The sequence below is a fragment of the Lepidochelys kempii genome, chromosome 5 (assembly GCF_965140265.1).
Source record: "Lepidochelys kempii isolate rLepKem1 chromosome 5, rLepKem1.hap2, whole genome shotgun sequence".
NCBI lineage: Eukaryota > Metazoa > Chordata > Testudines > Cheloniidae > Lepidochelys > Lepidochelys kempii.
The window spans coordinates 91,264,641-91,290,341 of NC_133260.1; the positions used below are offsets into that span (position 1 = coordinate 91,264,641).

Below are 25,701 nucleotides of genomic sequence, written 5' to 3' on the forward strand. Positions count from 1 at the left end.
AGGATTAAGATGGAATAAGTTTTCTCTGCTCCTGTGGTTTAATCTTGAGCATTTTTCTCTGTTTTTCCATTCTCTCATCTCCTATGGTAATTGCAGTGTAGGAGCTTAACCCCAGCTGCAAAGGGTAGGCAAGTGGCTTCTTTAAACGTGGCTCTGTCTAGCAGGGCATACTGTGGAGTAACAAGGCTAGAACTCTGCTCTTGAAAACTCAGTAGATAAAATGATTTTGATATATCCTGTTAGATTCCAGATTGAGTATAAAGTTCAGTCTGAGGCCATAGATGTTTTCATATGCTTGACAAATGCTGTTGAAATTTGTACACCCTCCTCCCCCAAATCTCTACTGATTCTGGAAGTTACACAGCTTAGAAGGAAGTATATAAATGACTCTTAGAGAACAAGCAACAGAACATATAAGGTGCCTCCAGAAAAATGGAATCAATTCTTAAAAAACAAACAAACCCCAAAATCCGCAGACTTAAATTCGTTGACATTTTCTCTATATATGATGGTGATATTTCTTTTGTTGAATCTTCCACTGGTTCTCAGTATGGTCTTGAAGTGAGCCAGAAGAAAGTGTTAAATTTCCCATATTTATAAAGTTGGGTTCTTCACAAATATGTATCTTTGCCCTGCATTCATACACCACCTGCTGTGGTCTTACCTGATTACACAAAATAAGAAAGTCAGGCTGGGGCAGTACTTGTATGGGGGGTGGGAGGTTGGATGGCTCTTTCAGAAATATCTATTGGTCATCTGAGTGGTGGTATTCTTTCCTCTGAGACCTAAACCCGTTCTGACCACTTAATCATTAAAGACCCTATGGCACTTTTTGCAAGTGTGGGGGTTTTAACTCTGGTGTCCAGCCAACTTGTATATTTCAATCTCTACTGACACTCTTCATGCAGGTTTAGTTATAAGGTATATGTGGTATTTGCTCACTGCCCTAAACTGTTCCATAAGGTTGCTGTGTGTGGTTAATCAGCTAGTGGGTTTCACTAGTGGATGAAGCGGCCTCTGAACAGAAATGGCATATTAGTTTGGAGACTACTTGTTCAATAAGGATAAGTGCAGGGTGCTGCACTTAGGACAGAAGAACCCAATGCACAGCTACAGACTAGGGACCGAATGGCTAGGCAGCAGTTCTGCGGAAAAGGACCTAGGGGTGACAGTGGACGAGAAGCTGGATATGAGTCAGCAGTGTGCCCTTGTTGCCAAGAAGGCCAATGGCATTTTGGGATGTATAAGTAGGGGCATAGCGAGCAGATCGAGGGATGTGATCGTTCCCCTCTATTCGACATTGGTGAGGCCTCATCTGGAGTACTGTGTCCAGTTTTGGGCCCCACACTACAAGAAGGATGTGGATAAATTGGAGAGAGTCCAGCGAAGGGCAACAAAAATTATTAGGGGTCTGGAACACATGACTTATGAGGAGAGGGTGAGGGAGCTGGGATTGTTTAGCCTGCAGAAGAGAAGAATGAGGGGGGATTTGATAGCTGCTTTCAACTACCTGAAAGGGGGTTCCAAAGAGGATGGCTCTAGACTGTTCTCAATGGTAGCAGATGACAGAACGAGGAGTAATGGTCTCAAGTTGCAGTGGGGGAGGTTTAGATTGGATATTAGGAAAAACTTTTTCACTAAGAGGGTGGTGAAACACTGGAATGCGTTACCTAGGGAGGTGGTAGAATCTCCTTCCTTAGAGGTTTTTAAGGTCAGGCTTGACAAAGCCCTGGCTGGGATGATTTAACTGGGAATTGGTCCTGCTTCGAGCAGGGGGTTGGACTAGATGACCTTCTGGGGTCCCTTCCAACCCTGATATTCTATGATTCTATGTAGGCCATAGAGCTATCTTAAAGGTATTTTATATAGTGGCAATTCAAGAAACCTACAGACCTATATGCTGTAAAACACTAGCTTAAGCACTTTTATTTGGGTTGAAACATTTGGTTTTATTAATTATGCTAATAAAAGTATTTAAAGCTTTGCTTTGCCCTCAGTGTAAGTGTTGTCATTGTGCACACTTGGGTTCCCAAACAGACATAGAATTTAATTCTGCTCTGCCTGATTCTGGGACCAGAGCCTTTAAAACCCTTAAATGTAATCAGTGACTAATTGGAAATTCTTAAAAATCAATAACCACTCAATGGATTAGGCAACAACTTTGAGATGAGGGGCACTCTGTAAATGCAATATAAAAAGTAGCCAGTGAAGACGAAGGTGATACACTGAAAATCCATAACAGGTGAATCAGATTTTCTCTCCACAGAAAGTTTGAAGTTAGATCATGCAAAGAAATACTCCTGGTAACGTTAACTAATAGGAACCATCTATATTTATCTCTTGTTTATCTGCCTCCTTTCAGAGTCGGATTATGGAACTAGAAAGGAAAGTCCGAAGGGCGGCAGCAGAGAGAGGGGCTGTTGAACTAAAAAAGAACGAATTCCAAGGAGAACTAGAGAAGCAGCGTGAACAGATTGATAAAATCCAGTCCCTCCATGGTTTTCAGATGGAAAATGTCAATAAAGTGCACCAGGATGAGAAGGTAGGACCTCTTCAAGTTATGCTGTTGACCTTAGTCTGAAACTTTCTCATGTGTGGGATTCTTGCCACACTATTTTCTGTAACGAAATAGGATTATTTAAATCTTTCAGCTAATACAAAAGCAATCATGCAGACATCAGTACCAGTGGCGAAATGTGCCGTACTCAAAAAAAGGAATTCTAATACAGATCTCTAGTATTCAGAGTTGTAAAAGAAATGATGAATAATTTTTAATGGCGAAAATAATCCTTCATGGGTGACAAAATGGGGGGCAATACATCCCCCATTTTGAGTTTACAAAAATTGTGTCTCATGGATGAGTTACATGCAGTTATAATATAACAAATATAGCACATGATGCTGTTGTTAAATAGCACTTTAAAAGTGACAGGTGGGATTTTCAGAAGTCCTTAGCATTGACCAAACTCTGCTCTTGTTTTGAAGTCAGTGATAAAAATAACTTAACCTAGCCTCATGATCCTGCGTTGGTCCTTTCTATGTCAAAAAACCTCTCTGTACATTGTTCATAATCATGATGGTAAATCCCGAAGTGTCATGGTCTCTTTGAAGGTTGAACACCACCTGGATCAATCTCTGGCTAGGTTCTTAAGGTGGTCTGGCTGGATATTCAGTTTATGTCCATCACTGCCAATCTTAGCATGCCACGGAAGATTTTGGTGCCCATGTGATCACCGGCCATGTAGGGGCTTTGCTTGGTAAACAAGCTTTAGAATTCATTGGTCTTCTATTCTAATAATATACCCATACCAAGAGGGCTGGTGAAATTCAGCTGGTGCTGATGGAGGTGGTTGCTGGGTTAAGCTTTGAATATCCTCATTTCTGATCTTGTCCCGCCACTTGCTATAGAACATCTGATGAATACCACAATAATTGAAAACATCAGTGCAGTGGTCTTCAGTCTTCCTCAGGACCTTCTTTTCACATGCAACAGCCTTTGTATAACTGTGGTTCTCTGCAGCTTCATGACAGGTCTGATGTCATGACATCACCACAGAGGCCGCTGCAGGGATGGAAACATGGCAGCATCTGCTGTTATAGGAGTGTTCACATCTTCCAACGTTGTCTTTGACTCTGCCCAAATATTTGACAGTTGTCACATGTTCGACATCTCATCCGGGTTGTAAACTCAAGCTGATGGCTGCTTGATGGTAATGTCCACAGACTTCATTTTAACTGAATAAAAAGACAGACTGATGTGCGCTGCTCTTTCCTGACCAGATTGGCCTTCAGCTGCAGCCATTCGCCAAACTGAGCCAACAAAATGATGTCATCAGCATATTCAAGATCTCAAAGTAGAATGGTGCTCAGCTTCCTGCCACTGACAGCTGCCTGCTCAAGCTTATCCACCAACCAGTCAATGCCGATATTGAACGATGGTGACCGGATGCAGCCTTACTGAACAAACTCCCATGGAAATAGGAAACCATTCTCTGTATCTACCATTAATTGAACAATGCTTTGCATTTCACTATAGAGTTCTTCTGTCAATGATGCTGACTTCTCAGGGATGCAGTTTCATATTAGATCCCACAAACTTGCTAGATGTACTGAATCAAAGGCCAGATGGAAGTCTCTAAAAAACGCTGTGCATGCTTATTAGATTCAGCTATCTTCTCAACAGCTGCCTCAATGTAAAAGTCTGGTTGACAGTGGAATGACCAGGTCTTAAGCCACACTGAATCCCAGCACTTTACCACAAAGTGCATTGCTGGTTCAAGACATTAACATTGAAGTGATGATTTTCCCTGGAACTGACAACCGCTTAGTACCCCTATAGTTGCCTTATGGCCTTTACATTAACTTCTAAAATTAAAAATGGCAGCAAGAATTACAAGGGTGTTTGCATTCCCTTGTGCTTATATAGGTGGTAATGGTTGTTGTATGTATGTGAAGGTCTTGCACATTGTGCACCCCTCCCCAAACCCAATATGATTAGCAAAAAAGCTCAGAAGTATTCAGATACTTTTGCAGAAGAACTAGAATCTGTGAATTTTGAATGCTTGGGGCTGGCAATACTGCTTTAACAGATGGAAAATTCTTTATATGAAAAATGACACACATCTACTTTTAAATAATATTGTGACATCTTTAAATATAGCTTTCTCAGCCTTTTGTTACTAAAGTTCACTAGGGAGATGTTCGTTGCTCAAAGATTTCTTCTTTTGGAAACCATCCCTGATCCAGTAGTATCTTCCCCACATTGCTGCTGGATGACTTCTACTGATGGGAATCATTTTTGGGTTATTGTTCCTGTTATGGAATGCCTTCTGACCTACACTCTGAGTTGTGGCCTTCAGGTACCACCAGATCTCAGCAGATTGGATGTAGCTGATTAAACAGGAAAGTATAGGAGCTGTGTTAAGATAGACTGGGCTCCACTGGAAATTGTATGGCACCTTATTCTGGACCATAGTTTGCTATTCAAAAACTTTGGATGGAAAAATACATTGTAAGTTATGAGATGCAATACTTGCAAACAAAAATCAGCAGCGGGCATTCAGACACTATGGTGAGGGAGGTGATTTAAGAATCTAAATATTGTTGGCTTCCTGTTACACCCCAATGTACTTTTTTAAAAACCTTGTTAAGTTTTGTTTTCCTTGAAAAGGCTTGAGAGACCAGGTTTATAATGTACTTATATATTTTATTTAAAAAATTTGCTCCAGTTTGAAATTAATCCTTGGCTGTTTTAAACACAATGCTCCAGAAACGTGTTAACACTATCTCAGATGTTAATGTAGACAGAATCCCAGTGAGCACTTTCTTGTGGTTGGATTGTTGCCAGATTTCCTGTCTAGTAGTGATGGCTGCGGCTACTGCTGTGTCCTGTGGGACCTATTTGCCCTTACTTTCCTCAGGAAAGGTACCACTGTTTGAATCTCTGAATGTACAGCTCCGTAATACTAGGTACAATACTAGGTCCCTCTCTATTTTTGGCATCTATCCATATTCCATTTCTGCTCCTCAAGCAGCACAGTCAAATAATGTCACCAGAAAAATGACATTACACTCTGCCTAACGTATAGACATCACCACTTATGATATTTTGAAGTAATGTGAACTCTTGCATTTTACAGTTCCTTCCCTTTGGTAGATTCCCTCTGAACTGTGGGATTGTTTGATTGTTAGATCTCTGTTTCAAAAATGCTTTCCTTTTTATGGTCCCTCCTAAAATGTAGGCCTTTAACATTCAGTAATGGAATACTTCCTAGAGTCTGCTGTTAAAACTACAAGGCCAGCATTGTAGCCCAAGCTATGTGAACATTAACACACTGGGCTCTCTGCTATCCTCTGCTTTTGTGAACAGAGAGTAGCATGTTCCAGCACACTAGCACTGGAAGGTGTGCATGCACTAGCCTGTTATACCTTCTAACTCTCCCATGGAAACCGTTTGTGGATGTGACACGTGTTCAGTCTCTGCCACTTCGAATGAGGGGGTGGGCTGATTTCCATGGCCGCATGTTCTCAACTTCTCCCTCTCCCCCGTGCCACCATGTTGTGATCTTGGCACAAGATCTTACTGACTAAGCTGACATGGGTTCCCTCACGGCAGACTGGAAACCTTCTTGGAGAGGGAAAGCCGATGGAAGCATGGTTGCTACAGGAGTGTGCTGCTCTGCAATATTGACCTTGGCCTCCAGTGGAACCCCAGTTTACAACAGTTCTGTGGACTAAGCTCCCTGCCATTGTGGGGATGGAGGGCAACCCTGCCTTCTATGGTGAATGAGGAAGAAACGGAGGCCAGTTCAGTTTCCTTGTTCCTAGGAGGGAATGACATGCATAAAAGAACACTTAGCCCTTTATGGGAGAGCTTATACATTAGTACATTACTCCCTTTCTTCTCTCATACCCATGGATTTTGAAGTGCTTTGACTGAGAAAAGAGTAATGGCTTTACAGATGGGGAGAGCTCTCAGAAGGAATGCTCTCTTACACAGAAATTCCAAGCCCTGAATTTTGGCAGTTACGTGCAATATGGTTAGCTAACTCATATTTCAGGCTGTTCCGTGAATGATCAGCATTTCCACAAAAACCTGATTGAAAACCAAAAGTATCTTATGTGAGAGAGAGGGGATTTTTATTTATTTATGTTTATGTTTTTGCAGGGCACATGATGTGTGGGGGAATTAGGGAGAGTTCCATGGGCCTGGGAGAGAACAAATCTTTGGGCTGTAGATAGTTTTTACCAGAACAGACTCTCAGGTAACATGCAAGGTCAATCTATTGCTGCAGTTCTTTATGAGACATATTACTTTTCATTTCATTGTCCTACTGTATGTGTGTCAATGGATGAATAATTTTCAGGAGTTAATTATGCACTGGATTAGTAGCATATCAAATATGTATTGCCATGATGGCAGATAATATAACACAAAAGATTTTTGGAAAAGAATTGTGAGATCAAGCTCAATAGAGCCCATCTGCACCTGAGATCCTTCTCCCTCCACTTCCCCAAGGACCTGCAGGATGGCAGCTTGCAGGGTGGCCTGCTGAGCAGGCTGATAACATCAGGGCTGCCCTTAACTCCTGAGTAAGGTCAGCTGGGATGAAATCTACTTAAAATGGGTCAGATGCTGTCAACATCCATGCTCTCTTGTGGCTTTGGTGTGTTAGGAGCTTTGCCCACCAGGCAAAACGGCAGTCCTTCCAGCCCTACCCCAGTGTCTGGCAGAGAAAAAGCACCATGCCTTTTCTGAGGAGAGGCAGACTCTATACAGGGACCCCTTTGAGGTCAGCACAAAAGACTTCTCCATCTTCTTGCTACATACAACTGATGCCCCAGGGTGGCTGGAGTTGGGGAGGAGGGGTTGAGGTTGTCTATGGGGTATTAGCAGGAGAGTCACTGGTTGCTAGGGTGGATGGCTGTTCAAGCAGCTGGCTGAATGAGGATCCACCTGAGATGAAGGCAGTAAAGCTGGTTGGGAATTTTTCAACAATTTTTTTGTTGGAAAGTGCTCCATATTCAAACTGAAAACTTTGCCCCTTTTGTGGGAAGTTTCATCTTAACTTTCTGGGGTTTCATGGTGGAATTCTGGGGGTGGGGACAAGAGACTTTTATAACCAGTAGCCCAGTGGTTATGGCACTCAGCTGGGATGCAGGAGACCTGAGTGTCTCTGTCTGTGCCTGATTCAGAGCAGGGACTTGAACCCAGATCTTCCACATCCACTGTGAGTGCCCTGACCATCAGGCTGTAGAGCCAGTCTCTCTTCCATTCTCAGTCTTTCCTGTTAGAACTGTTCAAATTTTCAAGGATTAATGTAGATTTGGCAAATCACTTATGGCAATTCAGACAGAAATAGATTGAAAAGAACAGGAAGCTTACATGAAGTCTCAATGAAGACAGATAAGGAATGAGAAGTTCAAAAGGGCACTTTTGAATCCATTAAACAATTTTTAAAAGAGACCAATATTCTCTCTAGTTATCACTCAGTATTCATTGCATTTAGGATGTTCATAGGTCCACCATTTTCTGTTAAAACAATAACTGGAAAAATATCCCTTATATATGCTGTATCCATTTTTTTAAATTGTTTGGTTAAACAGTTAATGCATGTTCTAATTTTTTGTTGTGTTTGGATTTAAATAATCCATTTTAAAATTCAAAATAGGAACACTAAGTAGTTTTTTTAAAAAACTTAGTTCTACAACTAAGTAGTTTTAAAAAGAATACGTACAACAACTTTGTATATTGGATATGGAATACATTTCCCCATTGCTTATTCACAGCTTTTCACAATGTGCCACAATTGTTCTTCACACCTCCCTTGGGGAAAGGTTCAGTTCATATTGCATGCATCTGAGATATATACATATCAACATGCTTCAAGGATGTTGTCTTTAATACCCTACTGTTGTCTCTATCACTAGTCCTATATGTTTCAGCATTTGTATATTAAATACTTTTCACCTACATTAAATATGCATATTTACAGACTGTATTTATTCAGCTTTCACTGTTAATTGGTCTGAGCCTTTTAGTGTTGGTCACCTGAACAAGCAATAGAAAAATAGAAATAGAATAGAATCCAGCAATAGAAATAGAATTGCAATAGAAAAAGCAATAAATAAACTTTAACATGAATACCCGCAATTTTTCATTCTATCTTGTAAATCAGTTTCTTAATGGAAGTACAAACACATCCTTATTTTGGGGATGTGAAAGAAGGTACTACCCCTTTAAGGGACAGGCTGGAGCCTACAGCCTGGGGATAATCCAGCAGGCTGTGCCCCACCCTGGGATTGAGCTATTTAAACACAGGAATGGGATACTGGGAGAGAGGGGAGTAGAAGCAAGGCAGGCTACAGAGAGTGGTGGTTTCTCTTTCTGGCATCAGGAGACAAGCCTAACCTGATTTAGAGACATGAGTATGGATGTTAAATTTGGGAGCACTGAACTGAGGTCCTGATGAACTGTTTGTGGTAATAATTCCTATTCTGAAGCCTTTTTAAAAAGGGAACATGATATATTAATGTGTGTTGGCTTCTCTTTGTCCCATCTGTGAAAGCAATTCTATTGTTGCCCCAATCAGGGGAAGTTGTGGTGGGGCATACATACGTACCCTGTGCCCCACACAGCACACGTACATGCTTTCACACGGGGGCTTACTGATTTTGTGCTGAAAATCTTTCTATTATGCCTTGTACAAAATCAAATAGCAGTAACTTCATGTGGGATTGTGCATTGCAATAGTCCTGTTTAATTTTACTGTTACCCTGTTGTTTACAATGCCAAATTCTCCATTTTTAAAATGGTCCATGGAACATGAGCCAAACTGACCCTGGGCATATGGTGTTTTTATCTGAAAACTTTTCTATTTCTCTGGGTTACATGACTGGAAGAAAAGGGAATTTAACTTATCAGGCCTTCTGCACCCAATAATTTTGTCTCCTCATAATTATATGTGCAGTTTCATATTAGAAAATTAAAAAATTTTCAGCATCACTAAGTAATAATAGGGACTAGTCCCTTTGGATATTTTGAGAGGGTATCCAAGGTACAATCAAATTATTCTGACTTAGAAAAGAAAATGCAGTACACTTGCATCAACTTGGTTAGCTTTTAAATACCTTTTTATAAATATTTTTAATGTGTTCTTGGAGCACACTGCTCAGTATTGGCACTATTGATTGGCTGCCTTTTTTTTTTTAGGATGATAGCAGTCTGTCAAATTCATAACCTGATTTTTTGGTTTAGTTCAGTCACTCACGCTGAGCCAGTTTCTTTTCCTTCTTAGAGGCAGATTAAGAAAAGGTAAATATATCATCTAATTCTGTAGTATGTCTAGACTCGAATTGTAAATATTTGACTATAAGGAAGCTCATATGGCTGCAAAAGACTATTTAGTCAAATCTTTGTAATAACCTGAGCCCCTCAAGCCAAATGGGAAAAAAATGTGTACAAAGAGAATAATCGATAAATGTTATATACTCCTGAACTATAACATAAAACTCATGAAATATTAATACCCGAATGTTAATGCATATGGCAGAAATCTATAAAATGACATTTAAAGTTGTCTATCACTTTGTTCTTGGATCATGTTGTTTGGCCATGTTATTTTAGGGGTCTTAGGTAAGGGAATGATGCTATGGGCTTTATTCTCATCTTGTTTACACCAGTTGTATGTTGGTGTTAGTGGGTTAAATTCACCCATAAGTCTTTTTATGTCAATAGAGTTGCACCTGCTTACAACAGTGGTGAACTTTGTTAGCATTAAAAATTGTACTGAGTAATCCTACTCCTGTGCAAATTTAGAAGGCCAGGTGCTCCCAGAACTTCTTTGCCTTTGCAGATCCAATGTCCTATTGCACGCTGTTTTTCCCTCTTCCTTCTGCTACTAATATGGTGTGGGAGAAAGGGGAGGATGAAGAAGAAAAAAGGTAATTTAAAATAAGTACTTTCCTTGTTAAGCTATGCAGTGTCACCATTTTTGTGAAGGGTGCAGGAGCTGACCAGGTGGAGGGAGGGAGAAAGGTGAATAAGCACTACAGTATGAGAAGTTTGTGGTGTTTGTGTTTTCATATTAGTGTCAAAAGGAATGGATTGTTTGTACAGTACTGAGAATGAGGAGGGGTGGCAGGAGGTAAAAGGCCATGAGCCAGAGGAAAGTTATGCAAACATTGCAGTGTCCCCCTGTGGTTCAGTTTCATCCTCCAGATCTACATGGAGGTGGTTTGGAGCTTTACGACTCTGGTTTGATGGGATCACTATGTCACCCACATCCAAGGTTTGTGGTTCAGTCAGGGAATCCACATCAAACTCTGGTGGTGTCACATCTAGCAAACATATGGTCAAGCTCTTCATAGCAAGAGCAGGCTGTAGTATCTCTCCGTACAGTTAAATTGTGTTTCACGTGTCTGTGGCCACTCAGAGCTCCTTTTCCTTACTGCAGCACTGGAGAGCATCTTGGTTATGCCCCTTTCTGAGCAGTGTCGATGGTATCTGCTGTGACAAAATTCCTCCTCTGCCTTGGTGGGTCCTGCGCTTTTTGGCAGATTTGCTCACCTCAGAGGTTCACGGCAGCCCTCAGTTTGGCCACTTTTGCTGCCATTCACTCAGCCACCTGTCATTCACTCAACTAACATCATCACTGGCCAGCATGGGGGAAACGGAGAACAATCTCCGCAGTCTCTGTTGTCCCACTTAGTGGGTCAGAGACAGCCAGATCCCTTTCCAAATTAGACTGTCCAGCTCACAAAAACTTATGCTCAAATAAATTTGTTAGTCTCTAAGGTGCTACAAGTACTCCTTTTCTTTTTACTGTCCTTTCTGGTGTTGCTCACAGACCAGGTCAACTCCTCCTGTGTTGAATCAGGAGTTGGGGTGATGCGGGGAACCCAGGCCCACCCTCTACACCGGGTTCAAGCCCAGGGCCCTGTGGATAGCAGCTGTCTAAATGTCTCCTGTATCAGCTGCATGACAGCTACAACTCCCTGGGCTACTTCCCCATAGCCTTCCCCCAGCACCTTCTTTATCCTCACTGCAGGATCTTCCTCCTGAAGCCTGATCATACTTGTACTCCTCAGTCCTCCAGCAGCACGCCTTCTCACTCTCTGCCTCTTGCATGCCCCCCACTAACTGATGGGAGGTCCTTTTAAAACCACCTGTCCTGATTAGTCTGCCTGCCATAATTGATTCTAGTTCCTAATTGGCTCCAGGTGTCTTAATTAGCTTGCCTGTCTTAATTGGTTCTAGCAGGTTCCTGATTGCTCTAGCGCAGCCCCTGCTTTGGTCACTCGGAAGAAGAAAACTATTCATCCAGCAGGCAGAATATTTGCCTTCTACCAGACTCCTGTACGCCACTGGTCTCACACTGCTTGTATATCAGTGCCAAGATACAGATGGACAAAATAAAGCTCCTCTCACCAGAGCTCAATAAAGTCCAGAATCTCAGTCTGGGGCCATGGTGCAGGAGTAGGAGGCAATGTATGGGGGTGAGGGGGTAATCAGGAATATGACACACAAGTATTTGTGAACTCCCCACAAATTGGAATTTCAAAGAATTGCACCTGGCTGAATGCAACTATTTAAATGGTGGTGTGACATCCAGTTAGGATGAACCTGGAGCTGTAGAGAGGACACAGCTGATCCAGGGAGTCAGAAAGCAGTGTGGGATACTGGCAGGAAGATCTGACAGATGCACAACACTTGTTATAGGATGTGGTTATAACCACACCTGCTTTGTCATGGGTAAACTCAATCCACATCCATGTAAACATGCTTCCAAAGGGGGGTTTGATAACACACATTAAAACACTAGATAATATACAACAAAACATTTTGTTTGTGGATGAAGGCATTTTAACAGGAAACATCTCAAGCTGACCTGCAACAAATTTGAAGTGTAGACAAGTCCTTGTACATGGCTGATTGTAACCTAAACCTCTTAGCCACTACATCTGCAGGCAGAGCTTTAATTGATTATGGTCATTCTAGTTTAAATACAGTTCAAAATGACGTTGAATGTATTGTGACTTTTTTCAGCAGGGCCAGAAGTTAGCCTTATATTTACAATAGATGTAGTAGTAAAGTAATGGACTTGTCAGTGTTCTTAGGGAAAGTACAACCTACTCCAGTCTGTTTTTATGTTGTCTTAAAAGAGGCTCTTATTTATTTCATAGAGAAATGGGCAGCTCTCTGCTTCAAACACAGCATTCATTAACCAGAAGTTCTCAGATGGTCTGTGGATCCCATGCTGATGGTCTGTTCAAAGCTGGCTGATCATGTGTCACAGGGTCTCTCATGTTCCAGTAGTTAAACTGTATTAAAAGAAGCTAAAATAAACTAAATACTTTCCCTCAAGCAGCTGCTGTTGAAATCTCATCCTTGGGGAAAGTACATCATCAGCAGAGATGGTCCACATACTCGTAAATGGGAGCGGAGATTCTCTCTTTTAAAATGTATTTGCATTATGAACAAGTTTGAGAATCCCAGCATTAGGCTAATATATAGGTTTCCAAGACATGGAAATTCAGATTCTGTGCAAATTAAGAATATACTATTGAAAATTTTTTCTGCCTTTTCACACTATATAGTAAAATGGCTGACGAGAGAAGAGGGGTTAATGTACAATGATAGTTGTAGCGACTTATAGCAACCCCTGCCCAGAGTGCATTTTATTCCATTCATACTGCCAAATGTTTCTTTACTTGTAATTGAATGTAGCAATAATACATATGCTAGATTGATAGCAATGATGACAAAAATCCTGTGTCCACAGGACACACACAGCACAAGCACACGCCCACTGCTTTGCAGGTTTGGAAGGATAGCTCATTCTTTATGCCCACAGTCTCCTTGGTGCCTCTTTTGAGACTGCTGACAAATGAGCCAATTGTGGTGATGGTTTTTGTGTTGTGTTCTGTGGCTCACTTCTGGAATAAGAGATGAACTGAAACCACTGACTGCTGTAATGCAGAATAGGTGCCAGAAGCAACTTTTAATGTCCAACAGCCTTGACCACAGTCCAAACACTGAGCTAGAGGTAAAGGGCTTGGTCTCCCCTTATCAATTGTCTGAGTCATTCAGTCTGTTCCAAACAGCTGTTTCATTCAGTGTTTAATTTTATTGAGAACAGGCTGTAACTTCTAGAAAGAATGAATGCTTAAAGTTCAGTGAAAAATTGTATGGCTTAAATGCTCCATTATTGGCTTGAAAATTGCTTTAGACTTTTTTCACACGGCACTCTTGTTCAAAAGTGTAAAATGAGTCTGCAGCATACCGACAAGCCTAAAAGAAATACAATAGAGAAAATATGTTCAGTGACCTTGAAAGCCTTGGGGAAAAAAGATAAGTTCACCTGTTGATGTTTTAATCTCATGACCTAGGATTGAAAGGCTATGTGGCTAGCGTGCCGTCTTTTCAAAATGCTGAGAGAGAAGAGCATAAAGACACTAAAATTGAAGAATGTTGCCAGACAAATGGTGGGTAGGCCTGTGTGGTGAATGGTGAAGGAAGGGAAATTTTAGGATTTAATTTAAATAAATAAAATTCAATAGCCACCAAATATGTAAACATAAGGCACATGGCTATCCTCTCCCTGATCTCTCCTGGCTTGTGTTTTTGTAAATCTATCCCACACACTCTTTTTCTTGTCTTTTTGTCTCATTACTGTACACTCTGTGAGACCAGAATTTGTGATATTTTGGGAACTACTTCAATCTTAACTACTAAACTATAATAGTAATCAGTCTAGTTAATGTCTGATCAGTTTAATTGCTGATACAGCAACTTTTCCCCTCATGTGAAAACTACTTTGAAAATACAGATAAACTACAAAATGTTACTTCAGCCAATTGCTTTGGTATTTTTTGGTTACCATTTCTTGTTACAATGCTTCTTTACGTATTAGGTACACCAGTGGTCCCCAACCTTTCTGTGGGAATAGCATACTCCCATTTCCAGAAGACTGTGGCAGGCGCCAGACACCCCACCGCCGAAATACTGCTGAGAAACGGCAACGCTTCTCAGCGGCATTTTGGCAGGCGGTTCTCCGGCGGCCGTGCTTGGCGGCGGCATTTTGGCAGTGCGGTGTCCTGCGGGCGCACACAACTGCCCTGCGGGTGCCATTGCACCCGCGGGCACCGCGTTGAGGACCCCTGAGGTACACTGTGTATAGTCGGTATTGAAAGCAAATACAGCAATTTTTCATTTTTCAGATCTGTGTTAGCCTGGTTTTAATACAGCATTTGCTGTTGTCATGGGAAATGGTGAAGGAATTGACAGATAAAATGGAATGTTACAAGGGAATACCTTTCTGGCGGATATGCTTTAGCCAACGAGTTATTGGGCTCAATACAGGGGTAACTGGGTGAGATGTAATGGCCTGTGATATACAGGAGGTCAGAACATACCTAATGGACCCTTCTGGCCTTTTCTGTGATTCTGTGATACTAGAAAACTCTCTAGCAGGAATTACTGTTCTCTTTAGGGTAAGTCATTCTCTGCCCACCAATTCAGTGATGTAGCTATTCATTCCATTGCTTTCTGTGTCTCTAATGTGGACAACAGTTCCTACACAGACATGCTTCTCTCCTAGCAAATTTCTGGCAGTCACTGTAGCAACTGTCATCCAGCTGGGAGACGCTTCCATCTTTGCTGATGATAGTGCTGCTTTTTGGTCAGGCATGTGAAGACATGATTTACTTGCTTTCAACAACACTGATTGTAGTAAGCAAGTCTGTCTGCTGAGCGGCTTGAGGTCTGCTGTATTGGGGCACAGCTTGTGTACAGAGTTGCTAAGCCCTGAATTCTCCTCTTCTAGAGGTAGTGTGCAATGCTTTATGTGCTGAATGAAATATCAAATCTAATCCTCTTCCTGGGTCTAAATTGACCCGGGTACAGGCTTGGCAGCCAGGCGCACCAGAGCTTCTCATGGTGACTACTGACACTAACTTGTTCTCTGGCCTTTGGCCAAGTTGTTTACCTTGTGTGTGTCTATTTCTCCACTTGCAAAAAAAATGGGGAGATTGCCTGTCTACAACCCAACAATGTTGTGAGGATTAGTTAATGTTGGTACAGCTCTTGAAAAATATAAAACTCTAAGTATTAGTGCAGCAACATTAAGAAACAACCTTCTGGCTGTTGTAAACATTTTCTTGTAAATTATTAAACCGGATTTGCTGCAAACATTAAAGTGCTTTTACTAACCAGCTTTTCCTGATCTCTTTCTATATGATCCTCCCTTCATCATATTTTCACATTCAGGAGAATACTGCAGCTTTACCAAAAGGGTCTTTTATATGTGATGCATAAAGGATATGAAAAAAGAAAAGGAGTACTAGTGGCACCTTAGAGACTAACCAATTTATTTGAGCATAAGCTTTTCGTGAGCTACAGCTCACGAAAAGCTTATGCTCAAATAAATTGGTTAGTCTCTAAGGTGCCACAAGTACTCCTTTTCTTTTTGCGAATACAGACTAACACGGCTACTACTCTGAAAAGGATATGAAGTAATGCATTTTTTATCTGTGACTTAAGTGACCTTCCAATAACATGTACCTGTGCTTTCCCGTTTGAGATGATTACTGCTCACCCTTCCCACCATTCTGAGTAATATGAAATTTAGCAGTCATTCTGTAATACTTTCAGAATCAAGCATATTCTCATTTCCATCTTCAAAAATTAGGAAAATAACATAGGAACATAGTGATTTCCATACTGAATTGGAGTGCTGGACCATCTAATCCAGTAGCCAGTCTTCAACAATGGCCGGTACCAGATGTTTCCAGTATAAAAAATCCTGCAGTTGGAAGTTATGGAATAACCTCACCATAGGCAGAGCACCATTCATTAAATGTTGGTTTATGTGGTGAAGCAATCAGGGTTTATAATCCTTTGAAAACTCTTGATTTTTTCTCCCTCTTTTTAAATCCTTATGAATGTAAGTTTGGATATTCTTGTCATCCATATTAATGGTCTTCTTTTATGAAACCTGTTAAGCTCTTAGCCTCAGTGATATTTTTAGCAATGAGTTTCATGGGCTGTGTGGTATTGTGTAGAAGAAAAATTTCCTTTTATCTGTTTGAAACTTGCTCCCTCTGCATGAAGATGTGACTATAACTTACTGGTTTCTGTAAACCAGTGGTTCTCAAACTTTTGTACTAGTGACTTTTTTCAAATAGCAGGCCTTTGAGTACGACACCCCCCACCCCCGCTTATAAATTAAAAACACTTTTTAATATATTTAACACCATTATAAATGCTGGATACAAAGTGGGGTTTGGGGTGGAGGCTGACAGCTCGCAACCCACCATATAATAACCTTGCGACCCCCAGTTTGAGAACCCCTGCTGTAAACAATAATATCTCTGTCATTACATTCAAATAACAGTTTGTTTGGGGAACTAGATGGTCCAGGGAACTGATGATAGGACACAAATCTGGTTTAGACTGCTAGTGAACAAAAGTCATTACCATCTGCCACATGTTTGAGATGAACTGGTGAACTCTTTCTCTAGTTCCTAGTAAATGGATGATTAGATTACAATAAGCACAGTCAAAATTAGCATTATTCGGCATCCTTATCAGTAGCATCAGAATAGCCTGCACAGACTGAACGACCATCTTGATCATAGAAGTGCTCCTTCCAGTGAAGGCAGCCCATATACTGTATGGCAGCAGCACTACTTCTGTGAAAAACTTCTTTTGGGAATGGCTGTATCCTGATCTCTGAAGTCTGTGAAATACTGAATGCATCCTGGGATGAATAAATAGGAATCCTTATAAATTACATCTAAGCACAGCGAATAGATACTTCAGAAGATATACAGATTTATAAGTCTAAATAGGCATGATCGTCTGTCATCTTCAAAACTAAACTAGTTTCCTGCACAATTGCTAAATATTAGACATTGAAGCTGAGTTCTCTGTTGGCATTTGTCTGTGACTAATTTCATGTAGTGTTATTTTCCCCCTACACATTGTGACAGGGTCGGGCCAGATGGCTACAGGAGAGTAACAGAAGACAGATATATTAGCCCCAGGTTAAGTAGGTCCCTTTTCCCTGGGTAAGTAACAGGGAAGGTTCCAGAACAATCAGGAGACAATTCTGGAGACAATTAAGACAGGCAGATTAGAACACCTGCAGCCAATCAAGAAGCTGCTAGAATCAATTAAGGCAGGCTAATCAGGGCATCTGGGTTTAAAAAGGAGCTCACTTCAGTTTGTGGTGCGCATGTGAGGAGTTGGGAGTAAGAGGCACTAGGAGCTGAGAATGAGAATGCGGACTGTTGGAGGACTGAGAAGTACAAGCATTATCAGACACCAGGAGGAAGGTCCTATGGTGAGGATAAAGAAGGTGTTGGGAGGAGGCCATGGGGAAGTAGCCTAGGGAGTTGTAGCTGTCGCAGGCTGTTCCAGGAGGCACTCTAGACAGCTGCATTCCACAGGACCCTGGGCTGGAACCCGGAGTAGAGGGCGGGCCCGGGTTCCCTCCAAACCTCCCAACTCCTGGTCAGACACAGGAGTCGTCGAACTGGACTGTGGGTTCAGAAAAACAGCCAAGCTGAGGGCTGCCGTGAAGCTCCAAGGCGAGCAAATCCGCCAATAAGCACAAGACCCACCAAGGTAGAGGAGGAACTTTGTCACAATATCCAATCTCATGTGCATGTGTATTTCTGACCTTCTCCTCCCGCCTGAGATTACTGCCTTTTTAGTGTGTCTGGAGTTAAAGATATGGGAATGGAAGGGCATTACATCTCTCACTTGTCCCAGGGGAGGAAAAGAGGGTGCCATGCATTAGGGAAGTGGACTAAATATAATGGTGTGTAATGTAAAACCTAATAGGCAAGCCATTTCTCCCTTGATTTACTGACTTTGGTAGAGTTTTTATTTGTGTTGTTGGAATAATTATTGCTCTGGCACTTTTCCCCTGCAATCCTGACAGTAGCCTTATTGGTTCTATCTCAAAAGAATTATTGAAAGGATGCAGTTTGGTGAATCTTTCTTTCTTAAAGGTACACTTGATTAATACACTCTAAATCTGATTGTCACTGTGATTGTAAGAGTAACATGAAATGGAGACAATGGTAAACAAGTGTTTAGCAGTGGACTCTTTAAACTAATAATTCCAGTGAGTAACCTGTTTAAAATGTTGTGGTCTTGTTTTATTTTTAGTGATGATCTTTCATTGATTTATGCCTTGGGTAGTACAAAATTTTTTTGTTTTTTTTTCATAATCTAGGAATTGAAATAACATAACTGATCTCAACTGCACCTAATACAGTGTTTGTTTTTTAATTGTATCGTATTCCTTAGAAATACATTTTTGCTTTATTCTCTAGAATTACTTGATTACTTTTTTATTAAATAAGTGGTTTGATCAACATTGTTTTAATACAATTTCACTTTTTTTCCGCAGGCTGTGTTAATGAATAACATAACAACAAATGAGAGATTTATCCAGAATCTAAAAGGTACCTTTTTATTGTAGTTCTATTATTATCAGACTTAAAGCCAGTTCTCTCAAAGACTCAGTCTTACTCCTGTGTCTTTTAGGTGTGTGAGCTCTCCAACTGAAAGCCATGAGAAAGTGTAGGAACCACCATAAACTAGACCTTGACCATGTACAGGTTCTTCATGGGTACAGGGCTCATGCCATACTGCCTTCACTGGGGCTCTGTTTAGGCAAAAAGGTCCATGTGGCTCTTAGTGCAGGACTCCACAGCCTTAGATCTTAATGGCAGAAAATAAGAAATATAAATAGAACAGATTCCCCCTATATTAATAATATATACTTGAACAACTTCTCTGTTCCCACCCACATAGTATAACCCTCTTTCAACTCTAAAATTCTATACTCCTGTATATGGATGCATTGACATCCATGGGAGTAATACACACATCTGAAAGGAAAATTTGGCCTTATTAATTATTATCCACTTTGATACTTTCAGAATCATTGCTAGTGAGTTATGACTTCTAGCATTTGGGCCATTGGAAAATACAGTTGTCAGCCTCTCTGATGTGCTCAGCTTTCTGATGCAAAGCTTTTTGTTGGGAGCAAAGCATTCAGGGTGTCACAGCATGATGGAGGAGGTTCCACCACAGAAAACTACTAACTTACAAACAATCCTGCTTTGTGAACTGTAAACTGCTGTTACAGAGGGTGTGACGTTCCCCTCTGGTGTTATCTGGACTGGTGATCTGCTAGGTCACTCCAATCCCTGACTCTGGGAACCAGCTTTACCCTGCTCTGCTGTGAGAGCCCCCACTCCTGGGCTGTTCACGCACAGCCTCTGGCATGTAAGCTGCTCCTTGAATTGTGCAAGCGAATGACACTAGCCAATATCTCCGGTCCCAGACACAAACCTAGGAACCTCCATCTTGCAGTGTCCAGTTATGCCTGCTGGACGCTGCAAGCTTATATGAGTTCATCACTTTAACAAAGAAATTTACATGTACCAGGCTTGTTAACCCAAGGGGAGTCTCTGACATGCTTCAAACCAAACGCACTGCTTCAGATAGAATAAATAAACAGATTTATTAACTATAAAGATAGATTTTAAGTGATTATAAGTCAAAGCATAACAAGTTGGATTTGGTCAAATGAAATAAAAGCAAAACGCATTCTAAGCTGATCTTAAAGCTTTCAATGCCCTTACAAACTTCGATGCTTCTCACCACAGGCTGGCTGGTTGCCCTTCAGCCAGGCTCTCCCCTTTGATCAGCACTTCAGTTGTTTGGTGGTGATGTCTGTAGATAGAGGTGGAAGAGAAAGAGAATGGCAAATGTCTTTCCCTTTTATCATATTCTTTCTTCCCTCTTGGCTTCTCCCCTGGCTCCCCCCCTTCAGAGTCAGGTGAGCATTACCTCATTACAGTCCCAAACTGACCAAAGGAAGGGGGGTGACTCACTGAGAGTCGAACAGATCCTTTTGTTGCTGCCTAGGCCAGCATCCTTTGTTCCTGTGAGGCTGGGCTGGGTTTCTCCCATACATGCCTTGATGAAGTGTGAACTGCCCCTCTGCTCTTAGAGAGTTTTTGCCTGGGCTTGCTTTAAGCCATGAGGATACATTTTCAGCCTCATAACTATGTACATGAAATTATAACCTATAACATTACTATAAAATAACATCACTATAACAACAATGCTCAGTGCATCATGAACCTTCCGAAGATACCCGACATGACAAATTTTGCATTAGATACCACACGATCATATTATAAGGATGAACATGGGGGTGTAGGGTGTTCCCATGAGGTACAGAATGTCACAGTGAGTTGTAACTTTAATTTAGATAAGTAGTAGGAAAATTACCATTGTGTCTGCACTATAGTGACTAGTCCTTCAGTGACCTCTAGTCTGCTAGGTTGCAGGCCAAGAGCAGCCAGAGAATATAGATGAGTTAGAGCCCTCCCTTTGGAGGAGGGGATGCAGAGAATGTAGGTTGTATTAGGTAGAAAACCCTCCTACGTCCTCTGTGTTTTTGCTGCTGAGTAGGTGCCACAATGTGACACTATATTTGGTCTACCAAAATATCATGAATTTGGGAGACTGAGAAAAGTAGCCAATAGAGCTTTCTCACTATCAAATTTGCATCTTTGATTTTGGAGGGAGGGATCTGTTTATCTTACTATAATATTCCATTAAAAATAATAATCCTCTTTTGGCCCAGAACACTTGATAAAGTTACAGAAGGAATACGGAAAGCTACAACTGGATGTGTACCAGTTTCAGAAAAACCAGACTAACCTTCAGAAGAAATTTTCCTATGATATGTAAGTTTGTTCTTTTAAATACATGACTTACAGAATGAAAGGTCATAAGCCAAATTATTCTTTTGAAACCTGCACTTGCATACTGCATTTTTCCCCATAGTTACGGTTTTAAAATATAAATGCTGCTAGTAGATATTTTGAGACTAGATAGCATTTTCAGAAAAGGAAAATAATATACCACCTACGGTCCTGATTGGTTTCTGCTCATTTGTGTGAGTACTTGTGGCTCCCATCACCATAGTATTGAAGCACTTCACAAACATTTCTTACTTGTATTCCTCTCAGTGCTCCTGGCAGACAGCGAAGTACAATTATTCCCACTTTACAGATAAGGAACTGAGGCACAGAGAGACTAAGTGATTTGCCAAGGTCACACAAGAAGTCTGTGGGAGGGCCAGAATTTGAATTTAGATCTTCCAAGTCCCAGCCAGGGCTTTAATCGGATTTTTGTTACGTTTCCTGAAGTCGTTGTCGTCATCTTCTTTTGTATGCCTAAAAACAGCAATGTTAGATGTCCAAGTCTAGGTCAGCAATCCAATTGATTGCTTCAGGTGACACAGAGTGGATAGCTGAGATGCCACTGGGATGTGGATTGTTTGGGACACTGATTGATGAGGTGCTCCATAGTTTGAAGTCAATTTCCACAGTGAGAAATAGGATGGTGTCTCAGTCGCCATTTATGGAAGAGGTAAGAGCATCTGCCATGTGATGTTTGGATGAGATTCAAAGTGGACATGTTTTCCATAGAAGTGAAAAGTCCTTGAGGTGTTTATTTGTCAGTTAGTGTCCTTCCAGCTTGCTTGCTATTGATCTTCAAGGGAAAACCCCAAATCTTCAAGCTCTTGCGCTGCAAGCCAGAAAAGTTTTCTGGAGTTGAGTTGGAATCTCAGTAAATTATATAAGGACTTAATGAATTGGAAGGTCCTTGTTAACTCAAATATGATGGAACATTTGAAGAATTTTTTGTGATGAATTTGAGGTAGGTGGATATCTGCCAGTATGGGAAGCCATGGTTGAGCTGTTGATTTCACTGTGCCCTAAACAGCAATGGAAATAGGTACCCCTGAAGCATTGTAAGTTGTGAATAACGAAATATATGTGCAGGGACACTGGTAAGAACTTCAATAACCCTTAACACTTCCACGTATTCACTAGGAATTACTAGTTATTTCCTGTACTAATTATGAGTTCTGTTTTTTTCCCTTTCTTGCTAACATTGATGTTCCTTTCTCTATATCTTGGGAAGGATGAACCAATGCAACTTTCTTTGCTTTCATTCTTATAATTATTATGGATCTCTGCTCAGTTAGCAGCAAGTTAAGTTGTGCTTCCTATACTGGCAGGACTGGTACTTCCACAGCAATGGAATGAAAAAGTCAGACCCTATAGAAGCAGTAGCTTAGTTTGGTTTCTGATAAATCTTGACAACTGTCACCAAGAAGAAAAATTTTGCTATTATGGGCCTGATCCTGCTGTTTTTATACAAACTGGAAGTCAGTATGAATTTTGCCTGCTTTAGAACTGAAGGATCAGTTCCATTTTGTTTCGTTCTGCTGATTGTACTCAATACATTTGTAAATTGTGGCTTGAAAACTGATATTTAGTATGTGAAGCACCTCCTGCACAAGATTAGGCCCCAGATTCAAGCTACCTTTAAAATAGTTATACATTACTAGGCTTTGTTTAGTTTATTTTGAATTGCATGTTAGGTATGGGTTTTCACACTTCTAGCTCCAGAGAATTTGTGCTGAAGGTTAATTGTCAGATGGTCTCAAATTAAAATAGCTGTGAAACAATTTACCTTGTTTCTTGTATATATGGACAAAGACAGGTGACATTAGTAAACTTTGTAGACTTTGTATAAATTGTAGAGCAACTGACTTCCTGATGACTCACCCACCCTGTTTACTTACTGTGACAGGAGAGTGATAGAAGGCAGATATATTAGCCCCAGGTTAAGTAGGTCCCTTTTCCCTGGGTAAGGTAACAGGGGAGGTTCCAGAACAATCAGGAACTTTCTGGAAACAATGAAGGCAGACAGGCTGATTAGAACACCTGCAGCCAATCAAGAAGCTGCTAGAATCAATTAAAGCAGGCTAATCAGGGCACCTAGGTTTAAAAAGGAGCTCACTTCAGTTTGTGGTGCGTGCGCAGAGCTGGGAGCAAGAGGCGCAAGAAGCTGAGAGTGAGAAGGCATACTACTGGAAGACTGAGAAGCACAAGCATTATCAGACATCAGCAGGGAGATCCTGTGGTGAGAATAAAGAAGGTGTTGGGAGGAGGCCATGGGGAAGTAGCCCAGGGAGTTGTAGCTGTCATGCAGCTGTTACAGGAGCCACTGTAGACAGCTGCAATCCACAGGGCCCTGGGTTGGAACCTGGAGTAGAGGGCAGGTTCCCTCCATCCCCACAACTCCCTACTTGATACTGGAGGAGTTGAACTGGACTGTGGGTTCCACCAGAGGGGAAGGTCTCTGGCCTGTTCCTCGATCCACTAGGTGGAACAGCAGAGACTGCGGGGAATGTTCTTCTTCCTTTCCCCATGCTGGCCAGTGATGAGGCTAACTGAGTGAACGGCAGATTTGAACCACGAAAGTGGCCAAACTGAGGGCTGCTGTGAACCTCTGAGATGAGAAAATCCACCAATAAGCGCAGGACCCACCAAGGCAGAGGAGGAACTTTGTCACACTATGCAACTGCTGACCTTATGAAATTGAAACCTTGTGGGCCTTGTACACATAACCTGGTTTTCTAAATTTGTTGAACCCAACAGATGGCCAAATCTACCCCTTGGCATGTTTAAAAGTGTGGAAGGGGAGGACAGAATCATGTCTTTTGGGTCTCTGCTTCATAATCCTCTGCTAGACACAGGACTGGAGGCAGTGAAGATCAGTTATTTGCCAGCAATTCCCATGGAAGGCTGAGACCTGCAAGAGCAGTTTTATACCAAACCCTAAATGGGATGTCTTTAATGCTAATGGCCCAGATCTTCACGCACAGGAGGTAATCTATGCCCAAAACTCCCCCTTTTATTACAGAGTGGGCCTCAGGCACCATCCACCCATAACTCTCTCCCTCTCCTTCCCCCAAAGGCCCTTCAGAGGGTATGGTCTGCTGTGTAGACTAGGTGTCAGGGATATATCACACAGTAGCCAGGCCCAGGTTGAAGACCTGGTAGAGTGGCACCAGTGAATCCATGCTTCCAGGTTGGTGGGGGTCAGAACACTTGTGGAGGTGCTAGGCCTCTGAGTGGCTTCTGGGGATCAACCATGTTTTAAGAGTGGAGGTGAAGGGGTTAGGAAACATGACCTTTTCAGTTCCAGCTCCCCAACAGGGGTAGCTGTGCGGAATCCCTCTGGAGCTTTCCTCCCATGGGCTACCTGTGCAAGAGATATTCTAGGTTTATGGTTGCCCAGTTATAATCTCATTCAAGAAAGGCAGAAATTGTTTCCATCACTGCATAAGTTGCATTGTACAGAAGTACATAGAATCATAGAATATCAGGGTTGGAAGGGACCCCAGAAGGTCATCTAGTCCAACCCGCTGCTCGAAGCAGGACCAATTCCCAGTTAAATCATCCCAGCCAGGGCTTTGTCAAGCCTGACCTTAAAAACCTCTAAGGAAGGAGATTCTACCACCTCCCTAGGTAACGCATTCCAGTGTTTCACCACCCTCTTAGTGAAAAAGTTTTTCCTAATATCCAATCTAAACCTCCCCCACTGCAACTTGAGACCATTACTCCTCGTTCTGTCATCTGCTACCATTGAAAACAGTCTAGAGCCATCCTCTTTGGAACCCCCTTTCAGGTAGTTGAAAGCAGCTATCAAATCCCCCCTCATTCTTCTCTTCTGCAGGCTAAACAATCCCAGCTCCCTCAGCCTCTCCTCATAACTCATGTGTTCCAGTCCCCTAATCATTTTTGTTGCCCTTCGCTGGACTCTCTCCAATTTATCCACATCCTTCTTGAAGTGTGGGGCCCAAAACTGGACACAGTACTCCAGATGAGGCCTCACCAATGTCGAATAGAGGGGAACGATCACATCCCTCGATCTGCTCGCTATGCCCCTACTTATACATCCCAAAATGCCATTGGCCATCTTGGCAACAAGGGCACACTGCTGACTCATATCCAGCTTCTCGTCCACTGTCACCCCTACGTCCTTTTCCGCAGAACTGCTGCCTAGCCATTCGGTCCCTAGTCTGTAGCTGTGCATTGGGTTCTTCCGTCCTAAGTGCAGGACCCTGCACTTATCCTTATTGAACCTCATCAGATTTCTTTTGGCCCAATCCTCCAATTTGTCTAGGTCCTTCTGTATCCTATCCCTCCCCTCCAGCGTATCTACCACTCCTCCCAGTTTAGTATCATCCGCAAATTTGCTGAGAGTGCAATCCACACCATCCTCCAGATCATTTATGAAGA

The 25,701-nt window shown here is 41.8% G+C and overlaps 1 protein-coding gene across 2 annotated transcripts in view; it reads left to right on the forward strand.

The window, feature by feature from the left end:
* GOLM1 (golgi membrane protein 1) overlaps positions 1–25,701 on the forward strand; it is a 96,773-nt gene that overhangs the window by 50,707 nt on the left and 20,365 nt on the right. For both annotated transcript variants that reach the window (XM_073345027.1, XM_073345028.1), the window contains exons 3-5: positions 2,363–2,542; positions 18,924–18,978; positions 21,180–21,282. In XM_073345027.1, the coding sequence (XP_073201128.1) occupies positions 2,363–2,542; positions 18,924–18,978; positions 21,180–21,282 (338 nt within the window). The remainder of the gene's footprint in view (positions 1–2,362; positions 2,543–18,923; positions 18,979–21,179; positions 21,283–25,701) is intronic.